The sequence below is a fragment of the Solanum lycopersicum genome, chromosome 8, assembly GCF_036512215.1.
Source record: "Solanum lycopersicum chromosome 8, SLM_r2.1".
Lineage (NCBI taxonomy): Eukaryota > Viridiplantae > Streptophyta > Magnoliopsida > Solanales > Solanaceae > Solanum > Solanum lycopersicum.
In genome coordinates this window covers 30,629,949-30,654,089 of record NC_090807.1, presented here as the reverse complement: position 1 = coordinate 30,654,089, position 24,141 = coordinate 30,629,949, and the positions used below count along the sequence as shown (strand labels likewise).

Below are 24,141 nucleotides of genomic sequence, written 5' to 3'. Positions count from 1 at the left end.
ACGATAACTGCTTAACAATTATTTCAAAAATCGTGCAAAGCTCAATCAAATTTCTAGGTAATAGAGAAGAGCATCAAATTATATTTTTGTATTTTATTTCTGATAATGAAAAGTAGGTAAAAGAAATTATTTAAAAAAAATTAAGATAAGAAAGATAAATTTAATATTGCAACCACTAAAAAGATCAATATGATAAAAAACAATATCTTAGAGGTGTTTGTATGAAATTATTTATATAAAATATCTAGGAAAAATTTTCATTAAAACTTATACAAAATATATTGTGTGAGAAAATACCAACCAAAAAAAAACACAAAGGATGGACCAACCAACGAACCCGCTATATTTGCTTCTATTGGTCCCTCAGGTCTCCATTTTGAATATATACCGGCACATTCTCCTCATTCGAATAACACGAAGCATATCTCCTCTCCGATAGAAATGGCCGCCGTCGAGAACGGCAGTGCGCTGCCGCAATCAGCGTTGATCTTCCTCGGCACCGGTTGTTCAAGTGCCGTTCCCAATGCATTGTGCCTGATCCGCCCCTCTGATCCTCCATGTACTGTCTGTTCTCAGTCCCTTACCATGCCACCTGTAGAAAACCCTAATTACAGGTCATTTCTCCATTATCTGCCTTTTAATTTTACTGCATTGTGATTGTTTTTCGAATTGTTGCTATTTAATTTGCTTTCCAGGCGAGTGGTCTGTGTGTGTAATTTGTATGTTTTGATTTAGGTTAGTCGAATCTAGCAATCTGTTCAATTAGTAATTGTTACATTTTCAGTATTGAAAACTTTTAAATTGCAGCTTATTGAATTTCGGAGTAGTGGCTTATGAGTTACCAATGCGAATTGATTTTATTGGGAACTGAGAAGAAGCTCAGGAAGCAAGTACATATTCATGCTTTTTATTGTACATTTAATTTTTACAGTGGAAGTCTTTTGATGATTGTTTATGCATAACTCTGTGAGATCTCATATAAAAGTTCAAGTTGTTAGCATATACATTTATTTACTTACATTTCTTATGAGTATTTGTATTATTGTTGATTGGTTGTGGTGAGATTCGAATCCAGAATCTCAATTTGATGTGGTCCCATATTGAACTATGTGGCTGTCTCATATTAAGCATCTTACTAGAACTGCTTCTTTTTATCAGTACTGTTACTGTAAAGAAAAGAAGAATAGGATGAATTGGGCAATGATACAAGTCTAAGCTGTTAGAGAAAGGAAATGCATAATTCTCATACTAGGTCTGCAACATCTTAGACAAGTATCAGCTATATACAACAACATTTATGCACTCTGAGAATTGTTTAATTGAGCATAAAGTTATAGTGACTGGTAGTAACAGTTGTCTAATGGCCTGCAGGTGTAATACATCTCTACTTATTGATTATTGTAAGGAAAATGGTGAACACAAGTACATATTAATTGATGTTGGGAAGACGTTTCGGGAGCAAGTACTTCGTTGGTTCACTCATTATAGAATTCCTCACGTTGATTCTGTGAGTATCATTTTATGTTTATTGACTTACTTTCTGCAGTTGCATTACACTAGTAGATTGAGGGTGTGTAACAGAGTTAATGAGAAAATTTGTCAAATGTGCATAAAAAGTTAATTTGAGGAATAACTTGAACAATCTGGTTTGTGTATAAAACTTAGATTTACATGCTACAAGGTAATTACAACAACATACCCAGCGTAATCCCACAAATGGAGTATGAGGAGGGTAGGATGTGTGAAACAAATGCAACCACGCCAAATTAAAAGTTCATTCATGTGTTCGTACTCTTATTGCCAAGCTTAACTTACCTATGCAATACGGTTATTCCTATGCATCCTTTGAAAGTTATCCCATCCTTGATTATACTTTCTCTTCCCTTCTGCTACACATGTTTCTATTACATGCCTTAGCATTGATTTGCTTCTTTTAGTCTGTCATAATTTACATGGTTATGTGTAACTAAGAATCAATATTGCATGCAAATGATATGGATAAATGAATAAAGGATTATATGTTTTTTCGGATCTTTTAGAAATGGTAAACCATATTTTGCATGCGAAACCTGTTTATTGTTGTGTTACTTCTCACTTATCCTTCATTTGATATGTTAATATGTTTGTAGTATTTACACCTTGGAGGCATCAGATTTTCCTAGCTCTGCTTCTTTCCATCTGTCTTCAGATTTTCGTTTGATCTGGGTGTCATCTGTCTTCAGTTATTGATAAAGATCAACATTGCCTTCAAACAAGGGAAATATCGCTGAGATATTTCTTTAATTTTCCTTGAATATTCCCCAAATACTTTCATATTGGAACAAGCACAAGAATGCCCTTGCACTAATAATTCCTATATGACCTCACTTAAAAGTCAATCTTAAAATATCCTCTAGTTTCTTTACTGTCCAGAATAACCTAATGGGTCAAAAATTGACTTCATTATCCATTTTTTACATTAATATCCAAAAGCGACATTACATTTGCACCATAAGTGCACTATATTTAGTTTCCCATCACGGGAAGTTCATATCCTAGGGCAAGGAGATGGTTTGTGTTTTTTGGTACTCAACTGTAAAACAATTTCCCCATTATTTCCCTAGACTATTCTGGGCAGAGTATCTTTTATTTTAATAATGCTTGTGTTAGGGTAAGGTCTGCCTACACTTTCTCTTTCCCCAACTCCACTTGTGGGATCACACTTTGTGTTAGCATTTAGCAGAATATGCAGCTTATAATGAGTTTCCCAAATTCCAAATTGCTAAGTATATCACTTTTACCTTGCTTAAAGAAAAGGCATCAATCATCATAATTCATATGTAACTTGATGACAGTATAGATACTTCAGAACTTAGCACAAAACCTGTTTTTTGAGAGAAATTCATAGTATGTTGCTCTTTCGCTTGGGAATTGTAACTCAACTAACTTTCTAATAGTAAAGGAGCTTCAACATTGCCAAGCTAGGGGTGCAAATGAGCTGAGATAGCAAGCTGATAGAAGTTTTCGAACAAAACTCACTTTGTGATATGACAAGTATGGTGTTTCATCAGTCTGAATCAAACAATTCATGAGGATTTGGGAAACCTTAGAGGTGGTATTTGGGGCCCTATTTATCTGGTTTAAGCATTCTGGGTATTTATTGAATTATGAGACCTCGAAAATGCTATGTTATCTGGAGCTGAAAAAACATTGGAAGATATAGCTATTTGAGCAGTTGTGGGAAGTGTACCGAATAAGTTGTTTGAGTTTCCTCTAAGCGTTTTGCATCTTTTTGGCTTATTGATAGGGATATTAGAAACTAGGATGACGATGACATATGCTAAAATGCACATCCACAGGGTTTAAATTGCAGTACATGAAAAAAAAGAAGAAGGTAGAAGCATCTAGTAGAATTTATAGACATCAAAAGTTTCTGAATTTTGAAGAGGATTCCTAAGTGAGGAAATAACTATGCTACCTCTTAACAGAAGAAATTATCAAAACTATACATCTAATCTTATTCTCCAGAATTCTTCACCAAGATTAACAGTTTCAAAGGATTCATCATAAATTGGCTGGTAACTGGGAATATGGTTTTAGTGCACATGGGGATTAACTTATTTTTAGTTGCTTTTGACTTTTCAGTAGTTTCTTAGTTCTGTAGGTATTTGGAAAGGTTATAAAGTGCTTTTAAGCACCCACTTTTTGGCCAAAAAGTTTTAATGTAGGGTACATCTACTTGTGACTTTTAGCTTATTTGACTTGTACTTTTTATAAGCCCATCCAAACAGGCCCTTAGTCAGTCTTTTAGTCTTGTCAGTGATTTTAATATAGTAGAAATTTAGAGAACTCCTTGTACTTTTGTATTTAATTATCGATCGATCTTTTGGGGAATGAATAAATATTGGAGAAATTCAGTTTAATAATACACATAAAGGTCTGCAGGACATCTAGTAGTTCAATATTCTTCCTTCAGCTTATTTATAGAATAAAATTTACTTAAGAGGTTGCATACAACATAGGACATCTTGAATTTGATTTAGCAGACTTCATTGGTCTGCCCCAGCTCGACTCACCTTGTCAAAAACGGAAACCTCATTAACAAAGGTCAAATGTTTTCGAACTAGAATTCTAGGTACAGAAAATTAAAAGAGAACATAAATTTTCCCAGTTAGAGAGAACTCAGAATTTCCTAGTTTTTGTTCTCAAGAAACAAATGTGATATATGGACTTAGTTTGACTCTCTATTCGAATACATATATCGATGTGGACAAACTTTTTTAACATATTTTAATATGCAAAATAAATGATGTTTTATTTTTGCTTTTGGGTATTAGCTTACATAGCAGATCGAGATCTGGTTCAACCATCTGCCTTGTTATTGATCAGAAAGCACTAAAAATTCTATTCATTACCATGTTTCTATAATTCTTTGGACTAAAAATAGTGGGTCCACTAGAAGATGATGTAAAAAGTCTAGAGAACTTTGATAAGAGAGAGGTATATGATTGAAGCAGCTCACTGATTTTATCTTCGATATTGTTTTGTGAGACAGACAAATCTTTCAATTTTTTTCTATTCTATATAGAGCTGTCTATTTGGAACACAGTTTACTTAGCCAGAGGTTGTGATGTCATCAGATTGTTTTGACTCATGAGCATGCTGATGCAACTCTTGGCTTGGATGATATCCGTGCAGTGCAACCATTTAGCCCAACAAATGACATTGATCCGACACCAGTGTACCTGACTCAATATTCAATGGATAGGTACTTTGATGAAAATTTTTGCTGCTTGTATATGTTTACCGGTGATAACAAAAAAACAATAATGAGAGAAAGAAAGAAAGAAAGAGTATGACGGAGAAGATGGCTTGAAAGTCCGTCTGTGAATTCCTCCTCAATTTGGAAAATAACATTTACTAACATTTAGTTGAACATCCTGTCATGATGTGGACTTTCTGCTTTTATTATTACTTCCATGACTGTACAATGTTTATTCTAATTTAGTGGTTTACTGTTGAAGTATGTGATACAGGTTTTCATTGTACTAATAAAGATTTTTTCTTCATCAAAGCTACGGATAAAACTTCCCCCTTGCATGAAAGAATGTAAAAGGTGTAATTTGTTGGGATCTCACTATTCCTCTCTGCTGTTACTTCTGCCATAATTTCCTTTAGTCCTTGATTCATCAATAAAAAGTACCTCTCTAGATTTCACTAATAAACAATTATTGTAGTTACAGTAAAGTAATGACACTGAAAATATGTGCATGTGTACTAAACATGGCAAGCTCTTCTGTATCATCTTTGGAATTTATATATAATCATGTTTCATTTATGCACCATTTGCTTCTTGTGCAATTTTTCTGATTCTCCTAGAGTTCTTTTTCTAAAACAGCATTGTTCAGAAATTCCCTTACTTAGTCCAGAAGAAACTTAAGGAAGGCCAGGAAATTAGACGCGTGTCACAACTTGATTGGCAGATCATTGAAAATGATTGTGAAAAGCCCTTTGTTACATCAGGACTAGAATTTGTTCCGTTGCCAGTGAGTTTTAGCGTACCTCCTTTTATTCTAATGCACTCAATATTTCCTTGTGTCTTGTCTTTTTAAACTTGTGGAGTTTGGATGTAGGTAATGCATGGCGAAGATTATGTGTGCTTGGGGTTTCTTTTTGGTAAAAAATTCAGAGTTGCATATATATCTGATGTTTCACGCTTTCTTGCAACTACTGTATCCTGTGAGTATTATCTCTATCCCTCTGGTATGTGGGATTTGCTTTTTGATCATTGTTGACCTTACCTTTTCACACAAAGAACTGAATATTCCATCCAGTCACTGGATAGTTGAAGCCTCGTGGTCTAGTTCTCATTAGACGGAATTGTGTATATTCCTGATAAATGAAGGAAGGTTGAGTCTTGTTAAGGAAGAAATTTTTTTGCAGACATTTCGAAAGATAATGGTCAACAACTAGATCTGCTTATTTTGGACACTCTCTATAAGGTCAGTATAGGCATTGTAAAAATTCAAGTATTTGATTACATCTAGCCGTTATTCATTCTAAATTCTAATGCATGTCTATGTCATTAAATTTTAAAGCAATAGTGACCACTTGCATAATCTATGTGGTATATGACCATATGAACATGATTTGATTGTTACTAGTATGCATAGCAGAAGATTATGTCTGTGCATTCTCATTGTTGGTTATTCTTCAAGATCTCACTTCAATAGCATAGTTACTATATTTCCTCTTTATACCAACCCAATGATTGTCACCATGAGTGGAGCAACCATTTGCATATATGTTGTACTATAGATATATTCTTGTTTTTGTTTTGGATAACAGTGATATTTAGATTTATATGTGCACGCCTTGGCTAATCTACTGAGCACCCGCTTACCCCCACAAGTATAAATAATGGATAACTCTGTCCATCAAAATTAAAAAAGATGGAAAGAGAATAACCTGACCTTTGCGTCTTCTGGGATTTGAACCTCGGTATCCCATGGTCCATTCCTGCTTCATTGATCACTAAGACACATCCTTGGGTGTTAGATATAGTTTAGTTTTTTCTCAAATGATCCTCAAAACATGAATTACCAGCTTGGAGACTGCACCCAATTTACTATTTAGAAAAATGAAATGAGTCTTAAGGGGGATGGTTTGAGTGGTTGAAGAGTAGGGAGTTATAACTTGGAGACCAGTTCTGATTCCTAGCTACAACAATCAATGTGATCCCACTGCTCCTTTGGTGAGTATAGGTATACATGACACCTGTGTTTGGCTTGTAAACCATAATAATTTAGCCGAGGAATTAGTTAAGTATATGCAATGAGCACAAGTGTTGGAAGGCATACACAACTTGAGGCCCACAATGTTAAGAAAAAGTTGCCACAGGAGACCAGTGACAGAGCAATGAAGAAACAGATGGCTAATGGATTCTGTTTCTAAACCACAAAAGGACAAGCTAGAGCGTAATTAGAATCCCCTTCTCTTTAATTTCTCGTCAGTCAGGGCTCAGGCAAGCCTCTCTTGTCACTAACCAGGAGAAACACAACTTTTATGGGGACCTTGACTTCCCAAATATATCTCCAGGGCCACTGTGCTATTTGCTGATGCAAATTACAATGTATGGTAAGAAGAATTCACTGAAAAAACACCATCTTTGCCAGGTTTCCAGTAAAGCTTATCACAAACTGTTATTCTTTGAAATCTTCTAGAGTCTTCAAAAATTCCACAACTCCTACTTCCCAGTCATTTCGGGCCCTTCTAAAGTAATACTGCACCTTTGAATATCCCAGATTGTATCTAATCTTGCTTCGGGGAGGGAAGCAATGTTGTAAAGGTAGATAGCCCTACCCCATATAGACAGTAGGTGGATAGCCCTATCTTACACATCCCAAAATGGCTGCCAATGTTTGAATATCCTCTGCTTCTTTAACGGAATAAATCATACTCTTCCTGCAGTTTACATAAAACCCTGAGACTGCCAAAAAATTACTAGAATCAGTCTTAGTACCATAATTGTTCTGCCTTAACTTTACAAATACCAATGAATCAATCAACATAAAGAAGACGTGTGATCTCCACATTTTCCCCTTCGCTGTTAGAAGTATTGAAGTCTATTAACCAGTCATTCCGCTTGCACACTTTAGCATTTTATTCAGACCTTCCATGACAAAGAGGGACAAGAAAGGTGATAACTCAAACTTCTCTGAGAAGAGAAAAATCCTTCAAAAGGGTGTGTAATGTAAGTGAGGGTGCACCCCCTTTTCCCCTTTTTTTTTGTTAGCAAAAAGTGGTTGGACCCATTTACCAAAGTACAGAACCCGGCAACCCGCTGTCTTAATACAAAAAGCTATCCTGTTGATCCACTTCCTGCCAAAACCCATATCCTTGAGCACCTTGAGAAAGAAACTCCAGTGAACATGATCACAGGCCTTCTCACATCAAGCTTACAAAGAATACTAGATTCTTGCTCTTATAATCTAGCCTCCAGATATCAGTGGCCATGCATCCATGATCTGTCTGCCTTCTAAAAATGCCACCTGGTTCCCATTGAACGGCTCATCATCAGCCACTTTCTTCAACATCTCTGTCAAATTTTTTGAAATTATCTTGTGCACAGTTTTATTTAACTAATAGGTTTGAAGTCCTTATGTTCCTTCGTGCTACTTCTTTTGGGGGATGAGAGCAATATAGGAAGCATTAAAGCACTTCTCAAAGTACTCATTGCATTGAAAGTTCTTGATGGTATCCTTAACATCTTCTTTCACAATCTCCCAGTACTTATGAAAGAAGCCCACAGAGAAACCATCCGGGACCAGGTGCCTTATCTGCTGCACAAAGTCTCAGACTCTCCACCACCTCCTGTTTTTCATTCTTTCTCTTTGCTGAAATTCTAGTGCCACCTTGATACGAGAATTGAGGCCTCCAACTTTCTTTTTTTTTTAGTAGAGATTATGATAAGACACAATCTCCTTCCTAATCCCTACTGGATAAGTGATTAGGTTCCCCTGTACCTCTAGCTTATCCATATGATTAAATCTTCTGTGGGAATTTGTCATTTTCTAAAAAACTTGGTGTTTTTATCTCCTTGCTTCAACCATAATGTTTTGGACCTCTACCTCCATGAGATCTCTTCTTTCTTTTTTTCCTGCCATATCCTGGAATTCCATATGTAATGATGCCTTCTCCAGAAACTCATTTTCATTTAGTGGCCTTTGTTCCTGCTAAGCATCGAAACTGTTAATTTGATTTAAAAGCCTGATCTTCTTCTTCTGCAGGTTCCCTTCATAAGCAATGTTCCATTCCGTTAACTTGGGTATTAACAGTTAAGTTTTCTAGCCAAGATATTTCAGGCCTTCCTGATATTTCAAAAGATATCCACCGCCCTTCTACTCTTTCCTTAAATCCTTCCACCTCCATCCACCAATTTTCAAATTTGAAATAGCCTTTTGTAAAATCCCATTCCCCACAATTCAAAAAGACAGGCACACAATTCTAGGCAACAGGCTATTTTTATTTTAATGAATTCCTCATCCCATTCAGATGAGAAGAGAAATCTATCTAATCTTGAAAAGCACTCATGAAGATTTTCTTTGCCCCAACTCCCAAGTATGTTTTCTTCCAAGTAAAGGAGGATTGACAAGCTTCAAATATTCGATGGTTTCAGAAAATTATGTCATTGCCCTGGAAACCCCTTTGCTATTCTTCTTTTCTGTAGCATATCTAGTGATGTTGAAGTTTCCACAATCATCCAAGTCCCTTCAATACCCCTCTGATACCATCCATTTCCCACCATAATTCTCTTCGAATATTAGGAGTATGATTCTTCTATCTTAGTCTATAAATCTTCTGCATTTCTGCAGTCATTTAACTTCAATATTGTTGATTAGTGTTCAAAGATACAGCACGTTCTGCATACAATCATCCATTATCAATATATTTAGAAGCCTGGACTATACCATCATCGATTATCTATTAGATCTTAAGTTTGGACTCCCGCGGTGAAAAATAGGGTGAAATGGATTAACCCATTGAGTTCCATCCTAATTATAAATACCCCATCTATTCAGAATATAACAGATCTCCAACTAGCTATTTGTGACCTACCAACCAAGCACTAATCATGCTATGAGTAAATGTTATACTCCAAGCTTCAATTGGTTAACAAATTTATAATTAGAAACTAGAAAGGAGGAACTGTAGAAATTCCACATGAGGTGCTATTCATGGTTAGAACTAATAAAGGGATATTTGCAAGTGCTGCAAGGGCGGAGTTTACTTACAGTAGAAGAAAAGGAATTTTCAGCCGATTTAAGAAAGGGATAGTACATAAGTATACCTTTCAACTTGTTTTGAAGATTCAACTACACCTTTAAACTTTGGAGGAAACCTATTACTTGTCATTGTTTGAACTGCAACTCCTGCCATCCTGAGAGGGTTATAACCATAATAAGATGAGAACATGGTGCTTTTTTGCTGAGGCACCAACTATAAATGGTTGCTGGACCCTTATAAACCCTAACACTCAGCTTATTCAACAATTTTAAAATTGCTTTTCTCCTCCTTTTTTTGTGTATATTTTCCATCTAGATTGATATATACAATACATGCTATTGTAAATGATTTGGTGTTCTTTTTATTTAGGCTAGTAGTCTTATTTTATCTGGTACTTGATTTTTTCTTCAATATGTGCAGAACGGTTCCCACAATGTTCATCTTTGCCTTAGTCAGGTGTGCTTACTTTATAGGAACTCTCTGTTTGAACTTTCTGTTGTTCATGCCCTATTTTAACATCTGAAAATATATATTTTTTCCAAGACTCTCGGGGCGTTGAAGATGCTATGCCCAAAGAGGGCTCTACTAATTGGAATGACTCATGAATTTGACCACCACAAAGATAATGAATTCCTTGTGGAATGGTCTAGAAGGTATTACCCTCTAAGTGGTTCTATAGAGGAAAGAGGGGGGGGGGGGGGGGGTTTGCAAATTTTATGATTTAGCAGCTTATCTAGAACTTTACATGATTATTTGCTTGCAGAGAAGGTATACCAGTTCAACTTGCACATGATGGATTGAGGATCCCCGTTAACCTATAAAGAGGTATTATAATATCTCAGACATGTCTTCCATGATAGAACTTCCTTAAATTATCTACTTACATTGGAGAATGTTAGGAGTCATGATATATGACTGTAAACCAAGAAGCATGTAACTTCTCAATGATTGTGGTATACAAATTAGCTCTTCAACAGTATATTGGATTTTAGTAACAATCTAAGCGACTGGAATGTTCCTATTCTATGCACTCCGAAAATAGTAATGTTGACATCATTTGAAAATGCTAATTAGCAATAGTATATCTGTCAGTATGACCAAAAGTATTCAACCATGACCTCAGTGATCGTTGATTAAACTGCTAGTCGCATGATAGAAAAGGACAAGCTTAATGATAGTCTTTCACGGAATGTCATATTATAAGCCTTGATATAGAAGCTTCTTCTGCCTTGTTATTACAGTATTCTAGATGACATCTGATTGGTCAAAGATTGCTCTGTTTGGCATGAGAAAAAATGGTTTATCAAGTTTAGATCACTAAACTTGTACCAATGTTGTTTTAGGATGAGAATTAATTTTCTATAGCTGTTCTATTCTTATAACACTCAACTTGCTACCTCCAACTATTTAGTATTGTATCGGAACTAGTATCAATTATTAGTTAACATATGCTACCTGCATTTTCAGGACTCCCACAGTTGCTACCTTTTATATGAAATTATTGGTGAAATAGTTTTCTTTTGTAAAAAATATATTCATACAGAACATTTCATGTTATTGCGACTAACTCATAATCTCAACCAGATGATACTGCTAAATGGACAAAAGAGAATGCCTAAAGACTGAGTAAAGGCTCTGAGAGCATCCTTTTGATCTGTTACTGGAAATAGATTATATTTATGGAAATAGTTGATGTTGACGTTCACCAGATTATACTTGTGTATATTGTTGTATTCTTATCATTTTGTCAAGAATGCAAGGTGTATGGAGTTGAATATTAATCATTTGTTAAGTTTATACGAAAATGAAGCTTTTAATGGCAATTTTATTTCCTGAATCTGAGAATTAGGACTCCGCTCAGGAAATAATGATAGGTAGAGAGAAGAGGTGTCAAAACATGCTAGCCTAGCTGGAGAAGTCTCTAGTCAATTGGGTTGGACAATCCTTTTTTTGCAGCTGTAATAATTGTAGGAGCACAACTGGAGTATAAAGGAGTAGCACATAGATCCAACTTCAATTGCTAAATATCATTTTAATATTCCTGAATTAAGAATTCTTTCTCGATAATTTTATCAAAGTTAGATCTAGCTTTGCAACATGTTACTTGTGGAAGAGGAGGGTGCTTAAGTTCTAGGAGCTGATTAATCTTGGACACTATAAGTGGCTCAGACACTTGCTCTAAATTATGATTTTAGGGAACAAGTGAATGATATATATATGTATGTAATGATATCAAACATAGGTCACATAAGATAGTGTATATATAGGGAATATAATGTCGCAAGAAGTTGATCAAGGTTGTTGAAATGAATTAGAGGGTAGGAGTTGTAGATTCTGAATTCGTTTCTACTCACAAACAAATACTTTATTTATTTAGGAATAAAGTAAAGATTAGAGAGGTCCAATGGATGAGGTGGCCACATTTGTCATACTCATACATGGTGAAGTCAAGTGATTGATAGTAACTTCGACAAATTTGTTATTTTTAATGTCCTTCATCTTACATCTAACATCACATGTATTTGGGTCCTATCTTACAAACTTCGTTACGTTCACTATTCTTCAGATTTCAATATTTTAATTTCAACTTTTAGTGTGTTATTTAAGACAAAAATCATTTTAATATTATTTGATATAAAATCACAAAATTATTTTTTTATTTTAAAAAAATAAATAAATAAAAATCATGTCAAGTTAAATTAATTGGAGTAATCTACAGGAAATACAAACAACACTAATTTTAAGTGATAAATCATAAAATTTTCCATGTGACGAGTGATGATGATGCAAAGAGTAATCTTAAGTGGCGGCTTGAATATTCTAGTGATAAATTGTATTTAATTTTGTTCACCTCTCCGTCACATTTTCGGTCTTACACACATTATATAAAAACAAGAGTCTTATAGACCTAAACTTAAAATTATTAATTTGGGTAGAGTTCGAATTTTAACTTATATTTTTTCCCTCATAAAAAACATAAAAATTCAAATATGAGTTGAGCAGCTGTGACCGTTTGGAAAAAAGTTGCTTTTATGGTTGTTTGTAAACTAAGCATGGTAATAATATTTGCATGTAATACGCAAAATTTAAAATTATTGCCAAGCTTTAAATTGTAAAAAATTTGATGTTGAAAAATACCTTTGAGGTGAAATTTTATAGGCAATAAAAATTCCCTTGTTACTCTTATTGTGGTTGTTAGAGCAAATATACTCTGCATGATTTCTAAGCACCTTGAAAAACCAAGAACATAATTAATGAAACAATATTTAAGTCTATACGCACTACAAAAGCATATATATCAATTTCAGACAATAATGGATATGCACAAGTTGATCATTCAATTATTAATTAATTTATTTTTTGGTAATTAAAATTTTTATTTACTAAAGTGAACGTTACAAAACTGGAAAAAATAACAACATACTTGGGCACTTGCTGAAACATATCACACTATCTATCAGCGACTTCTTTCCTAAGGGTACACATTGAGTTCTCGAAGTCTATTGCGGATCTTCCTATAATGGGATCCTCTTCCATGTACATCTTTAATGATGTGTCTAATCTTGAACTCCTTGGCTTTGCTGGTGTTGCTCTTCATATATGTTGTTGCCCACTGTATTTCTTCATGTCACTTCCCTCCTATATGTTGTATTCCTTGTCAAGTTAGCAGCTTCTTCCATATTCCAGCAGTGAACATCCATGCAAAAAAGAGGTGATCGATCGATATCCTCATCCTCCACTTGACATACGGGACATGTCAAATTAGATGTTACTCTCCATTTTGTCATTCTGTCTTTCGTTAACAAACCTCCTATCTAGAGCTAAATACAGTACGAACAACCACTTTGGTGCACCATATTAGCTTTCTCCACTCCACTTTCTCCCCATCTCCTCTCATTTTTTCATAAACCTTCAAGTTCTCTTCCATTTGCTTTAAATTATGCTCATTGTAGTCAGCATGTTTATCTATGAGCTTTAAGAGTTCTTTGTACCAATCATAAAGCTTGATTTGCTTGGATGCCCCAAATTCCTTTTTGCCCCTAGTAACTATGTATCCATTCTACCCATAATATGTCCTTTTTCTTATAGAGATTCCGTAGTAACTTCCCAATGGCTCCAGATAAACACATTTAGAGAATAAAAACCTCCACTTGTTTTGGGCCAACATAGCTTCTCCCATGCTATTTATGCTTCTTTTGATGCCTCCACACTACCTGTCCACAAAAACTTTCTACATATACCCTCAATAGCACGTAGGATCTTCTTAGGAAGCGCAAAGATTTGTGCCTAAAAGGTTTCTACAGGAAACAAGACACTCTTCATCAATTGAGCTCTGCCAACCTAAGAGAGGATTTGTTTTGTTGACTCTATTCAGCATTTTGCCAACAAGGGGTTTACATTGAACAATAGACACTCTCTTTGTACTCAAGAGGATTCCCAAGTACCTGAATGGGAGCTCTCCTGTAGTATTTGCTCCTGTTTTATCCTTCTAAAATATACACAACTTTTGTCGATATTTGCCACCAGCCCTGATGCGTTAGAAAAAATCATAAATCATTTGTATAAGCTTCTAATATACTTGATTTCACCCCTACAGAACATCAGTAAATCATCTGCAAAACTCAACTGGATAATTCACTGTTTCTTACACCTTGGATGGTAATGGAACTCAAGATTTGTAGAATTTTTAACCAAATTAAGCCATTATATAAAACAATTTACCAAAGTAATACATTTTTCTAAAATTTTACAAAATTAGTATAAACTTATTTCACGGTAACGTTTTAGGGTATATTTTTTTTAAAAAAAACTAACAGGATTAGGTTGATATACGTTACTTAAGTAACGTTTTACTCCTAAAACGTTATTTTCAGTAACGTTTTACTCCTAAAACGTTACTGTGAGTAACGTATATCAATCTGACGCCATTAACTTATAAAAAATAAAATATATCCTAAAACGTTACTGTGGAATACGTTTATACTAGTTTTATAAAATTTTAGAAAAACATATTATTTTGATGAATAGATTTATATAATGGCTTGGTTTAGCTAAAACCTCAGATTTGTATGTAGACCTTGTTAATTTCTTGGTGAGATAATCAAGTATAATCTTCTTCCTTTTTTTTTTTGTGAAATATGAGATATTTTAAATGGAAAAATTCTTTTGGCCAGAAAAGTAAAAGACATGTATTAGTTTCATTATGGACAATTTTACCGTATTAGCTTGAAAATCAAATACATCCTTTGGATCTCTATATCCTTCCTATGTTTTCAATATATTGAAAATTAATAATGATTCCATAGTCAATTGTGACAAGACAACAAATTTCAACAAAAAGAATTAAGTGATCTCATGCAATCTATTAAAAAAAAGTTCAGTTTATGTATGTTTTATAAAAAAAAAATTGTAGCATCAGTAGTAAAAGTAATATTTTTTTGAATTAAATCATATTCTTGTTGGTTGTATTAGAATAAGAAAAATTTCAAGTAAAATTTCACATTATATTCTTGTTGATTGTATTGGACTGAATAACTTATTTATAATTAAAATAAATGTTTGAGTTATATTATGATGTTATCAAGTAAATATATTCGAGGGGAAATAAATTAAGGATTAAGGATCATATTGTTGAACCAATAAAAATTTTGTTACAGTGAATATGAATCTCTTCAACTTGAAAATATTATAATTTTTCAAATTAAATTTATATTTTCACCTATATATATATATATTAATATTATTTCTATTTCTTGTTTATGTTATATATCTTTTATAAGTTTGGTATAGAATCACTAAAATCTTATAGATATTTCACATTGTATTCTTGTTGGTTGTATTATAATAATAATATAAAATATCTAACTAATATTACAACAGATTATGAGCAAAAGATTAGTGTTAACTAAATTTACTTAATATTAATTTCTTATTCAAATATAATAGTTAAAAAAAGATAGTTAATTAGAATTTGTTGGTCATTTTAGTAAAATATAATAATAATTCATAATTATCAAATTGACGTAGGGGATAAAATTTGTATGATTAATACTATTAAAGTTTTGACATATATGAACTATACACGATTTTTATTACTATTGATATTTATCGGGTTTAATATCTTTTGGCTTATCGTTTATCTCAACATTTTACAAATTACATTTAAAAATTATTTCAAATATATTGTTTAATTTCATTGAAACAAGTTAAAAAAGCTACTTACTTGGAGGTCGTTATTTTAGTTTTTAAAAAAGTATAGGTAATGATTCACAATTTATCAAATTGACGTAGCATAGGAGATAAGACTTGTAGGATCAATACTAGTAATGTCTGGCTCTCTTTGGTTCGACATGTATGAGATATATGCATGATTTAACTATTGACATTTACCAGGTCTAGTGTGTTTTGAGTTGTCATTATCCCAACATTTTACAAATTACATTTAAATATTACTTATTATATAGTTTAATTTTATTCAAACAAAATAATTAAGCAAATTACATAGTTGGAGGTCAACTTAGTAACAAGCATTAGTGATGATTCATAATTTCTCAAATCGATATAATATAGGAGATAAAACTTATGTCATTAATAGTATATGTCTGACTCTCTTTGATTCGACACATATGAACTATATGCATGATTTTTTTAATACACGACATTCACGAAGTCTAATATGTTTTAAGTTATTGTTATCTCAATATCTTGTAAATTACATTTAAAATAATTAAATTATAAAATTTTATTTTATTCAAACATAATAATTTATAAAAATTACTTAATTGGATGTCGTTTTAGTAACGAATATAACTAATGATTCACAACTTATCAAATCAACGTAATATAGGAAAAAATGCTTGTATGATTAATCCTATTAATGTATGACTCTCTTCAACACATGAACTTTTATGCATTGTTTCTGACTTTCTGTAATCGATCATAATGAAATTAAAATTACTATGTTGAACACTGTAGCATTCTGTTTTTCCTTTTCTTTTTTAAGTTTTTGCAAGAGGATTAGTTATATTAAGAAGGATCATTTGAATTTTCAGTATTGAATATCTTAAATATAATTCATAATATGTACGACTTTATTCATATTTAAGCATAATTATGTTATTTTTATTTTACATAGAAGTCATGGCACTACGTGTAGGATATGTAAGTCCAAGGAAATTGCTTTTGCTGTTATCTCAGCTTAAGTAATTTTTCAGTAAAACCTATAAAACTGGCAGTTTCAATTGCATGGTTGTAATCGGAAAGTACATGAGAAATAAAGAAATACATAGTTGTGTGGTAATATGTTTTCTGGACTTGTCATCAAAGTGCAAATAACGTCAAACAAAAATTCGTTTTTATTCTTGGCAAAGAAGTTGTTCTTTGGTTTTGTAATCTAATGAATATTCATTACAACATGTATTGTTCTTTGCTTTTAGCTTCACAAAAGCAAAAACAATACATCAACCGTTGATAAAATTCAAATGGAGAAACTAATTGTAAATGGAAACCACTATTTTATTATCAAACTAATTTTTGTTATTACATGAACAGTTAATAAAATCCAAGTAGAGAAACAATAACTATTTAATGCAAATAGAGAAACAACAACGTTCCAACGTCAAAAAAATTCCTATTTCATGAAAAAAGTTACACAAGGACTGTGCATCCTCTCTCGTATTTCAAAATAAAATTCTTAGGAGGATCTTATTCCACATCGATCGTGAGCTACAATGACCTGAGTTATATATGGCAGAAAACAATTCATGATTTTGTGCTCATTAGAGACACGCCAAAAACAATAGCTATCAACCATGACACTAATCCTAGCTTTACACTTTACTTGTTCGATTTCTAGCTCAATTACACCAACAGTATATACACTACAAAAAATTTGATTTTTCGTTTTTAAAATTCTTCTGAGACGAAAATTAATTCGACACTCGGTCGTCATCAAATGTGTGTCTTTAAAAATATATAAAGACAATTTAGTTAATATAAAATTATTATATTAACTAAAAAAAATTGTCCCTAAATGCTTAAACATTTATGACAACTTTATTTGTAGTAAAAAGTATTTTTTGTAGTTAATAATATGCTTTGTCACTAAAAAGGTTATTACTACCAACAAAAGTATATTGTCACTAATTTGTTTACTTCAATCAGTGACGAAATTAATTGTCCTATATGTTTTTCGTAGTTGAACAAAATCTAATTTTGTCACTAATGACTATATTTTATATACAAAAAATTAGTTTGTTCTTAAATGTATTCACTAGGAATAAATTTATCATTATAAAAATGGTTAATTTTTCTATGATATACTCGCACCTCAATATTTTTAACCCCTAGCCAAGAGCTTGCACGCTATGTTTTCTTGGAAAATTGAATTTTCACAACCTTGGTTGGAATTGAAGAGTACTTACCATCTGACCAACTCTCTCTTGTCTCTCTCTTTTCTTTTTTCTTTTTTTTACTTCATTCACTTCTTTTAAAGTTAATTTTAAAGAAACAATGTATTATATGATTATTTATACTCATACACAAATGGATGAAATTTATTACTCATAATTCGTTCAAATGTAGATTATGTTTTAATTAAACTATATATTTTTTAAGAATATCTTTAAATATACGCAAATACGATTCTGTCATTTTATTTATTTATTTTTATAAAAAAAATTATTCAATACAATTATAAATTTATATAAAATTAAACTTTTGATTTTATTAAAAAATTGAATAATTAGTGCAATTTGATAAGTAAATCAATTGGTTTGAAAAGAACATCGATACCCATAACTATAATACTTCATCATAATATATTTGAAATCCCAGTTGGTTCATTTCTTTTATTTTTTATTTCAATTTTCACTAGGATGGAAAAAGTTAATAGAAATTCATGAAATATTTCGCAACGTTGAGAAGTCTAAGTTTCTAAGTCGATGTTATCTTTGTATAGTTGCTCATGTACGTATGTGGAATTACTATTATATATATACATATTTATAGACAAAAGCAAATAAATCGACTTAGTCTATGCAGTTTATCAATCACAAATCAATAGACACATACAAAAAATAGCACAGAGACTTGAGAAATTATTTTTTTTGTCGTCTTTATCAATGAAAGTGTATCAAATAAAAAACAAAAGTGTGAAACCAACAAATATTAGCGATCTAGTGGTAGAAAACCTGGATTATATTTTCAAATGATGCATTTTATAATTGCGTAATTGAAAAAATCGATGTATTGAACTTTTTTATTTTTACAAAATCGTCCGAATTCGTTTGTTTAAATATTTTCCCTCGCCTATTAACAAATGAACTTTGTCTATTTCTTATAAAGCACTTGTATTATTCCTTTTGTAAATTATCACTTGTAATTATAAATAATTGTAGCAAAAAAAAATGTATTTAGCTAAGAATTTTTTCGTAGCAAATAGTTAAATTATTCACTACAAATTTTAAGTCGCCACTATTTAACACCTTACATATTTTGTGACAATTTTTTTGTTGTCACTAAATCGCAGATTGATTAGAGACAATAAAATTTTTGTCACCAATTATTTATATTATTAGTGACGAAACAAAATGTCATAATTAAATCTAAATTCTTATAGCTAAAACTTATAATATTTAACTATGAACTCTAGTTTGTCGATATTGTAACAATATATTTTTTTAGATGAATTTTTTTGTGTCCAAAAATTAATAAATTTTAAGACAAAAAATAATTTGTCATGAATTAGATACATTATTAGTGAGGAAATAATGTGTCATCGATAACTTTAAATTCGTGAGTAACACTATATAACAAATGGCGCCAACTAATTTTTGATGGAAAACTTTTGTGGACAAAAGTTTACTACAAATTTTTATGTTTCGTCACTAAAAGTATGCGTTTCATATGTTTAAGCACGAAAAAATAAATTTTTACACTAAAAGCAAACAATTAATGACGAATTTAATGTGGTAGCTAATAATTTCTTAGCTATATATCATATTTGTTGTTGTAGTGATACATACCAGTGTCACCGTCTTTTCATAATAGAAAATCCTTCCAATCGTGCATGCTCTTTGTACAGTGTAAACGAAGATTTTTTTTTCTTTAAATATCATTCCGAAGATTGTACCAACACTCACATCCTCTTTGGCGAAAGTAACATATGGTTCAACATTAATGTTGTACTCTTTCAAGTCATTTCCTCAAAAGTGTTCCTCAGCTTCTTCGTTGTCCTCATCTAAGTGTACATCGTTGTTCAAACTATAGTATAATCATAATTCAAACTATCATCTGATGTCATCCCTAAAGATCTCTACAACTCATCCCTAACTTCAGTTGTGTTTATATTTTTTTTTGGAGAAGTGACCGAGTAGAAAAGAAAAGGAAAAATAATTAGCAGTAAGATTTCCCTTGCAGTAATGCTACGTAAGAATAAAAACGCTAGTGTATGAGTTGGAATGGAAGAAAAAGTAGTGTCTCAATGTACAAGACTTTTCATATTCTAAAGTCTAAAAATATGCGTTGTAATTGAATTGTAATTTTAGGAAATGAAAAACACACTACTACATTTTTTCTTTATTTTAAACTAAAAGGTTGGTATAGTCGATCAAATTCGAACCACATTTTTTCACTAGAACACAGATTCTTAGACTTTTAGAATATGAAAAGTCTTATACATTGGGACACTATTTTTTCTTCATTCAAACTAATACTCTAGCATTCTTATTCTTACGTAGCATTACCGCTAAGGGAGTCCTACTGCTAATTCTTTTTATTTTTCTTCTCTACTCAATCACTTCTCCAAAAAAAAAATGAATTCAACTGAAGTTAGGGAGGAGTTGTACAGATCTTAAAAAATGACATCAAACAATAGTTTGATGAACGGAAAATAAATGAATTGATGATGATTCCTACTATATAGTTTGAACAATGATGTACATTTAGATGAGGAACACATTTTAGGACATGAGTTGGAAGTGTACAATGTTAACGGTGAACCATATGATACTTTCACCCAAGGGGATGTGAGTGTTGGTCCGATTTCCGAAATGCAATTTAAAGATGAAAAATTCTTTATTTGTGTTGTTCAAAGAGCATGAACGATTGAAAGGATTTTCTATTGTAAAAAGAAATTTCAAAGAGATAGACAGTGACACTGTTAAGTATTTAACTTATTGTTGTAATCGAGCTAGAAATTGCTAGTCCACAAAGAGTAACAATTGTAAAGCTATGATTTTTGACATGAAAGTTTTTTAATGAACACAAACATGTATTGCTTCCCGTCATAACTCAGTTTATGGTTGATCACATGTCGATTAGTCAATCTTTGAAACGAAATCTTGTAGCTCACAATCGATCTGGAATTACATCATCCTAGAACATTAGGTTCAAAGCGGCGGACCACAGAATTTGGGTTGCACTTCAAAGGATTGTAGAATTTTACTTTGAAGAGTAGGAATTTTTAAATGCAAGAAGAGCGCAGTTATTGCTTAATTTTTTCATGAAATGCACATAAAAGATTGAAATTTTTTCTATTCAATAGACATTGATAATTAATAGTGGAAGGATGTTGTTTCTCTACTTGCATTAAAAAGAAGTTGTTGATTTTATTAACTGTTGATGTAATAGCAATAACAAAAGTTAGTTTGGTAATACAATTATGCTAATATGTATTCCATTAACAATTAGTGTCTCTACTTGGATTTTATGAACAATTGATGTATTGTTTTTGCTTTTGTGAAGCTAAAAGCAAAGGACAATACATGTCATTAGATTCCAAAATCAAAGAACGATTCTTTTTGCCAAGAGTAAATGCAGACTTTTTGTTGCACTTTGATGAGAAGTCCAGAACATAATACCATTTCTATCACATAACTATGTATTTCTTTATATGCACGTACTTTTCGACTACAATCATGCAAATGACAACAAATTAAAACTGTCACTTTTATAGTTTTACTGACAAATTACTTAAATTCGTAAAACAACATAGACCATTTCCTTGGACTTAATTACATATCCTACACATAGTGCTATGACTTTTAGGTGAAATAAAAATAACAGAATTTTTGCTTAAATATGAATAAAGTTGTACATATTATGAATTTAAGTTATTCATTACTGAAAATTCAAATTATCCTTCTTAAATTGCTAATTTTTCTAGCAAAAATTTAAAAAAGAAAAGGAAAAACAGAATACAACAATGTATAACCTAATAACTTTAATTTCATTAAGATGAATTATAGAAATAATGCATAATGCTCACATGTGTTGAATCAAAGAAAGTTCGACATTAATAGTATTAATCATACAAGTATTTTCTTCTATATTACGTCAATTATATTTGATAACTTGTGATTCATTGCTTATATTCGTTTCTAAAATGACCTCCAATTAAGTAATTTTTCAATTATTATATTGAATAAAATTAAACTATATAATTTACTCATTTTTAAATGTACTTTATAAAATATTGAGATAACCACTCAAAATACATTAGACTTGATAAATATTAAAAATCATGCCTATAGTTCATATGTGTCGAATGAAAGAGAGACAAACATATACTATTAATTATATAAGTTTTATCTTCTATGTTATGTCGAATCAAAGAAAGTTCGACATTAGTAGTATTGATCCTACAAGTCTTATCTCCTGTATTACGTCAATTTGATAAATCGTGAATCATTACTTATATTTGTTACTAACCCCCCAATTAAGTAATTTTTTAATTATTATATTTCAATGAAATTAAACAATATATTTAAATAAATTTTAAATATAATTTGTAAAATATTGAAATAACGACAACTCAAATGATATTAAACACGATAAATATTGATAGTTATCAAAATCATTTGTATAGTTTATACATCTCGAATCAAAGAGAGTCAAATATTAATAGTATTATCATACAAATTTTGTCCCCTATATTACGTCGATTGAATAATTATGAATCATATTATATTTTTTATTAAAATGACCTACAAATTTCAATTAATTTTTTTAGTATCATATTTGAACTAAAAAAAATAATGTTTAGTAATTTTAGTTAACACTAATATTTTGGCCATAATTTGTTGTAATATTAGATAGGTAAATTTTTTTTATTATAATATAATGAACAAGAATATAATGTGAAATATCTATAAGATTTTAGTGAATCTTTGCAAGATTTAGATATACAGCATAAACAAGAAATAGAAATAATATATGTATGTTAGTAAAAATATAATTATAGTTTGAAAAATTATAATTTTTTCAGATTGCACTATCTGTAGAATTCTCACATATATGTGAAAAATCAAGGATTGTATTGATGATTTAATGATTGAGTTACATACTCCTTATATAGGAGAAGAGTCATATACTAGCTGCACTAGGAATCATAGAAGAGTCTTATATCTACATTAGGAATCCTAATACAACATAAACATATTATTTACACCTTATCCTAGTCAACTACATCAGCGTTAGACGTACCAAGTATAGACTTGTACACAAATTAGAATTTAGTAGTCTAGTCCTAGTGTAACTCAAACTCTAACTTGTCAGACAGCTTCACCGAACCTATTCCTTTGACACGTTCCATCAGCTTCCTTCAACACTTTCCCTCAATCTAGTGAGTGGAGGGACTGTAACCCCTAGCTTGCGACGAAACTCAGTAAAAACCTGTTTGGTTAATGCTTTTGTATGAGTATCTGCTAGTTGATCCTTAGAACTCACAAACTGAGTAACAAGTTGTCCTCTGGCCACCTTCTCACGAACAAAATGATAGTCCATTTCAACGTGTTTAGTTCTAGCATGCATAACTGGATTAACTGTCATGTACGAAGCACTCATGTTATCACAATATAATGTAGGTACAGATCAAAGAAGCACCTCAAGATCATGAAGTAGATACATGATTCATGTCATTTCTGAGGCAGTGGAGACAAGTGCTCTATACTTAGCTTCAGCACTTGAGCGAGCAACTGTGGACTGTTTCTTGGAGGTCCAAGAAATACAGTTTGCACCTAGGTAGATGCTATAGGATGTAGTTGATCTCCTAGTTGTGGTACAACCTCCCCAATCAACATTTGAGTATCCATACAACCTACATGGTGATTGTGAAATAAGTCTAACTCCAAAGTTCAAAGTGTCTTTGATGTACCTGAGAATCCTTTTTACACCTTGAAAATGTCCATTGTTCAGATTTTACATAAATTGGCTTGCTAAATTCACAGCATTAGTAATATCCGGTCTTGTGAGAGTCAAGTACTGAAGGATCCCTACTATCATTCTATAAAAGGATGCTTCAACCAGGCTTCCTACAGCTTCATGTAGACCATGCTTTGGAGACAAAGGAGTGGCTACAGCGTTTGCAAAAGTCAT

General features: G+C 31.8%; 2 protein-coding genes across 3 annotated transcripts; one reads left to right on the top strand and one right to left on the bottom strand.

The window, feature by feature from the left end:
- Nucleotides 1–299: 299 nt before the first annotated feature.
- Nucleotides 300–11,588, top strand: LOC101243913 (metal-dependent hydrolase beta-lactamase family protein). Of its 2 annotated transcripts, none has more exons than XM_010326496.4 (10): nucleotides 300–614; nucleotides 1,372–1,507; nucleotides 4,620–4,747; nucleotides 5,378–5,525; nucleotides 5,613–5,718; nucleotides 5,923–5,981; nucleotides 10,186–10,221; nucleotides 10,309–10,418; nucleotides 10,529–10,590; nucleotides 11,233–11,588. In XM_010326496.4, the coding sequence occupies exons 1-9, from the start codon at nucleotides 442–444 to the stop codon at nucleotides 10,584–10,586; spliced, it is 954 nt and encodes a 317-aa protein (XP_010324798.1). In that variant the 5' UTR covers nucleotides 300–441; the 3' UTR covers nucleotides 10,587–10,590; nucleotides 11,233–11,588. The 2 variants fall into 2 exon arrangements, with proteins under 2 accessions (XP_010324798.1, NP_001316058.1); NM_001329129.1 differs by having other exon boundaries at nucleotides 413–614; nucleotides 11,350–11,570.
- Nucleotides 11,589–23,676: 12,088 nt separating this feature from the next.
- LOC109120877 (uncharacterized mitochondrial protein AtMg00810-like) lies at nucleotides 23,677–24,141 on the bottom strand. Its single transcript, XM_019215128.1, has 2 exons — nucleotides 23,969–24,141; nucleotides 23,677–23,863 (listed from the first exon to the last, which is right to left on the bottom strand). The coding sequence occupies exons 1-2, from the start codon at nucleotides 24,139–24,141 to the stop codon at nucleotides 23,677–23,679; spliced, it is 360 nt and encodes a 119-aa protein (XP_019070673.1).

Coding starts and splice junctions, on each gene's coding strand:
- LOC101243913 (XM_010326496.4), top strand. CDS start 442: ATGGCCGCCGTCGAGAACGGCAGTGCGCTGCCGCAATCAGCGTTGATC. Junction 1,508..4,619: donor GAATTCCTCACGTTGATTCT/GTGAGTATCATT, acceptor TGATGTCATCAG/ATTGTTTTGACTCATGAGCA. Junction 5,526..5,612: donor TAGAATTTGTTCCGTTGCCA/GTGAGTTTTAGC, acceptor GTTTGGATGTAG/GTAATGCATGGCGAAGATTA.
- LOC109120877 (XM_019215128.1), bottom strand. CDS start 24,141: ATGACTTTTGCAAACGCTGTAGCCACTCCTTTGTCTCCAAAGCATGGT. Junction 23,864..23,968: donor AATTTAGCAAGCCAATTTAT/GTAAAATCTGAA, acceptor ATCACCATGTAG/GTTGTATGGATACTCAAATG.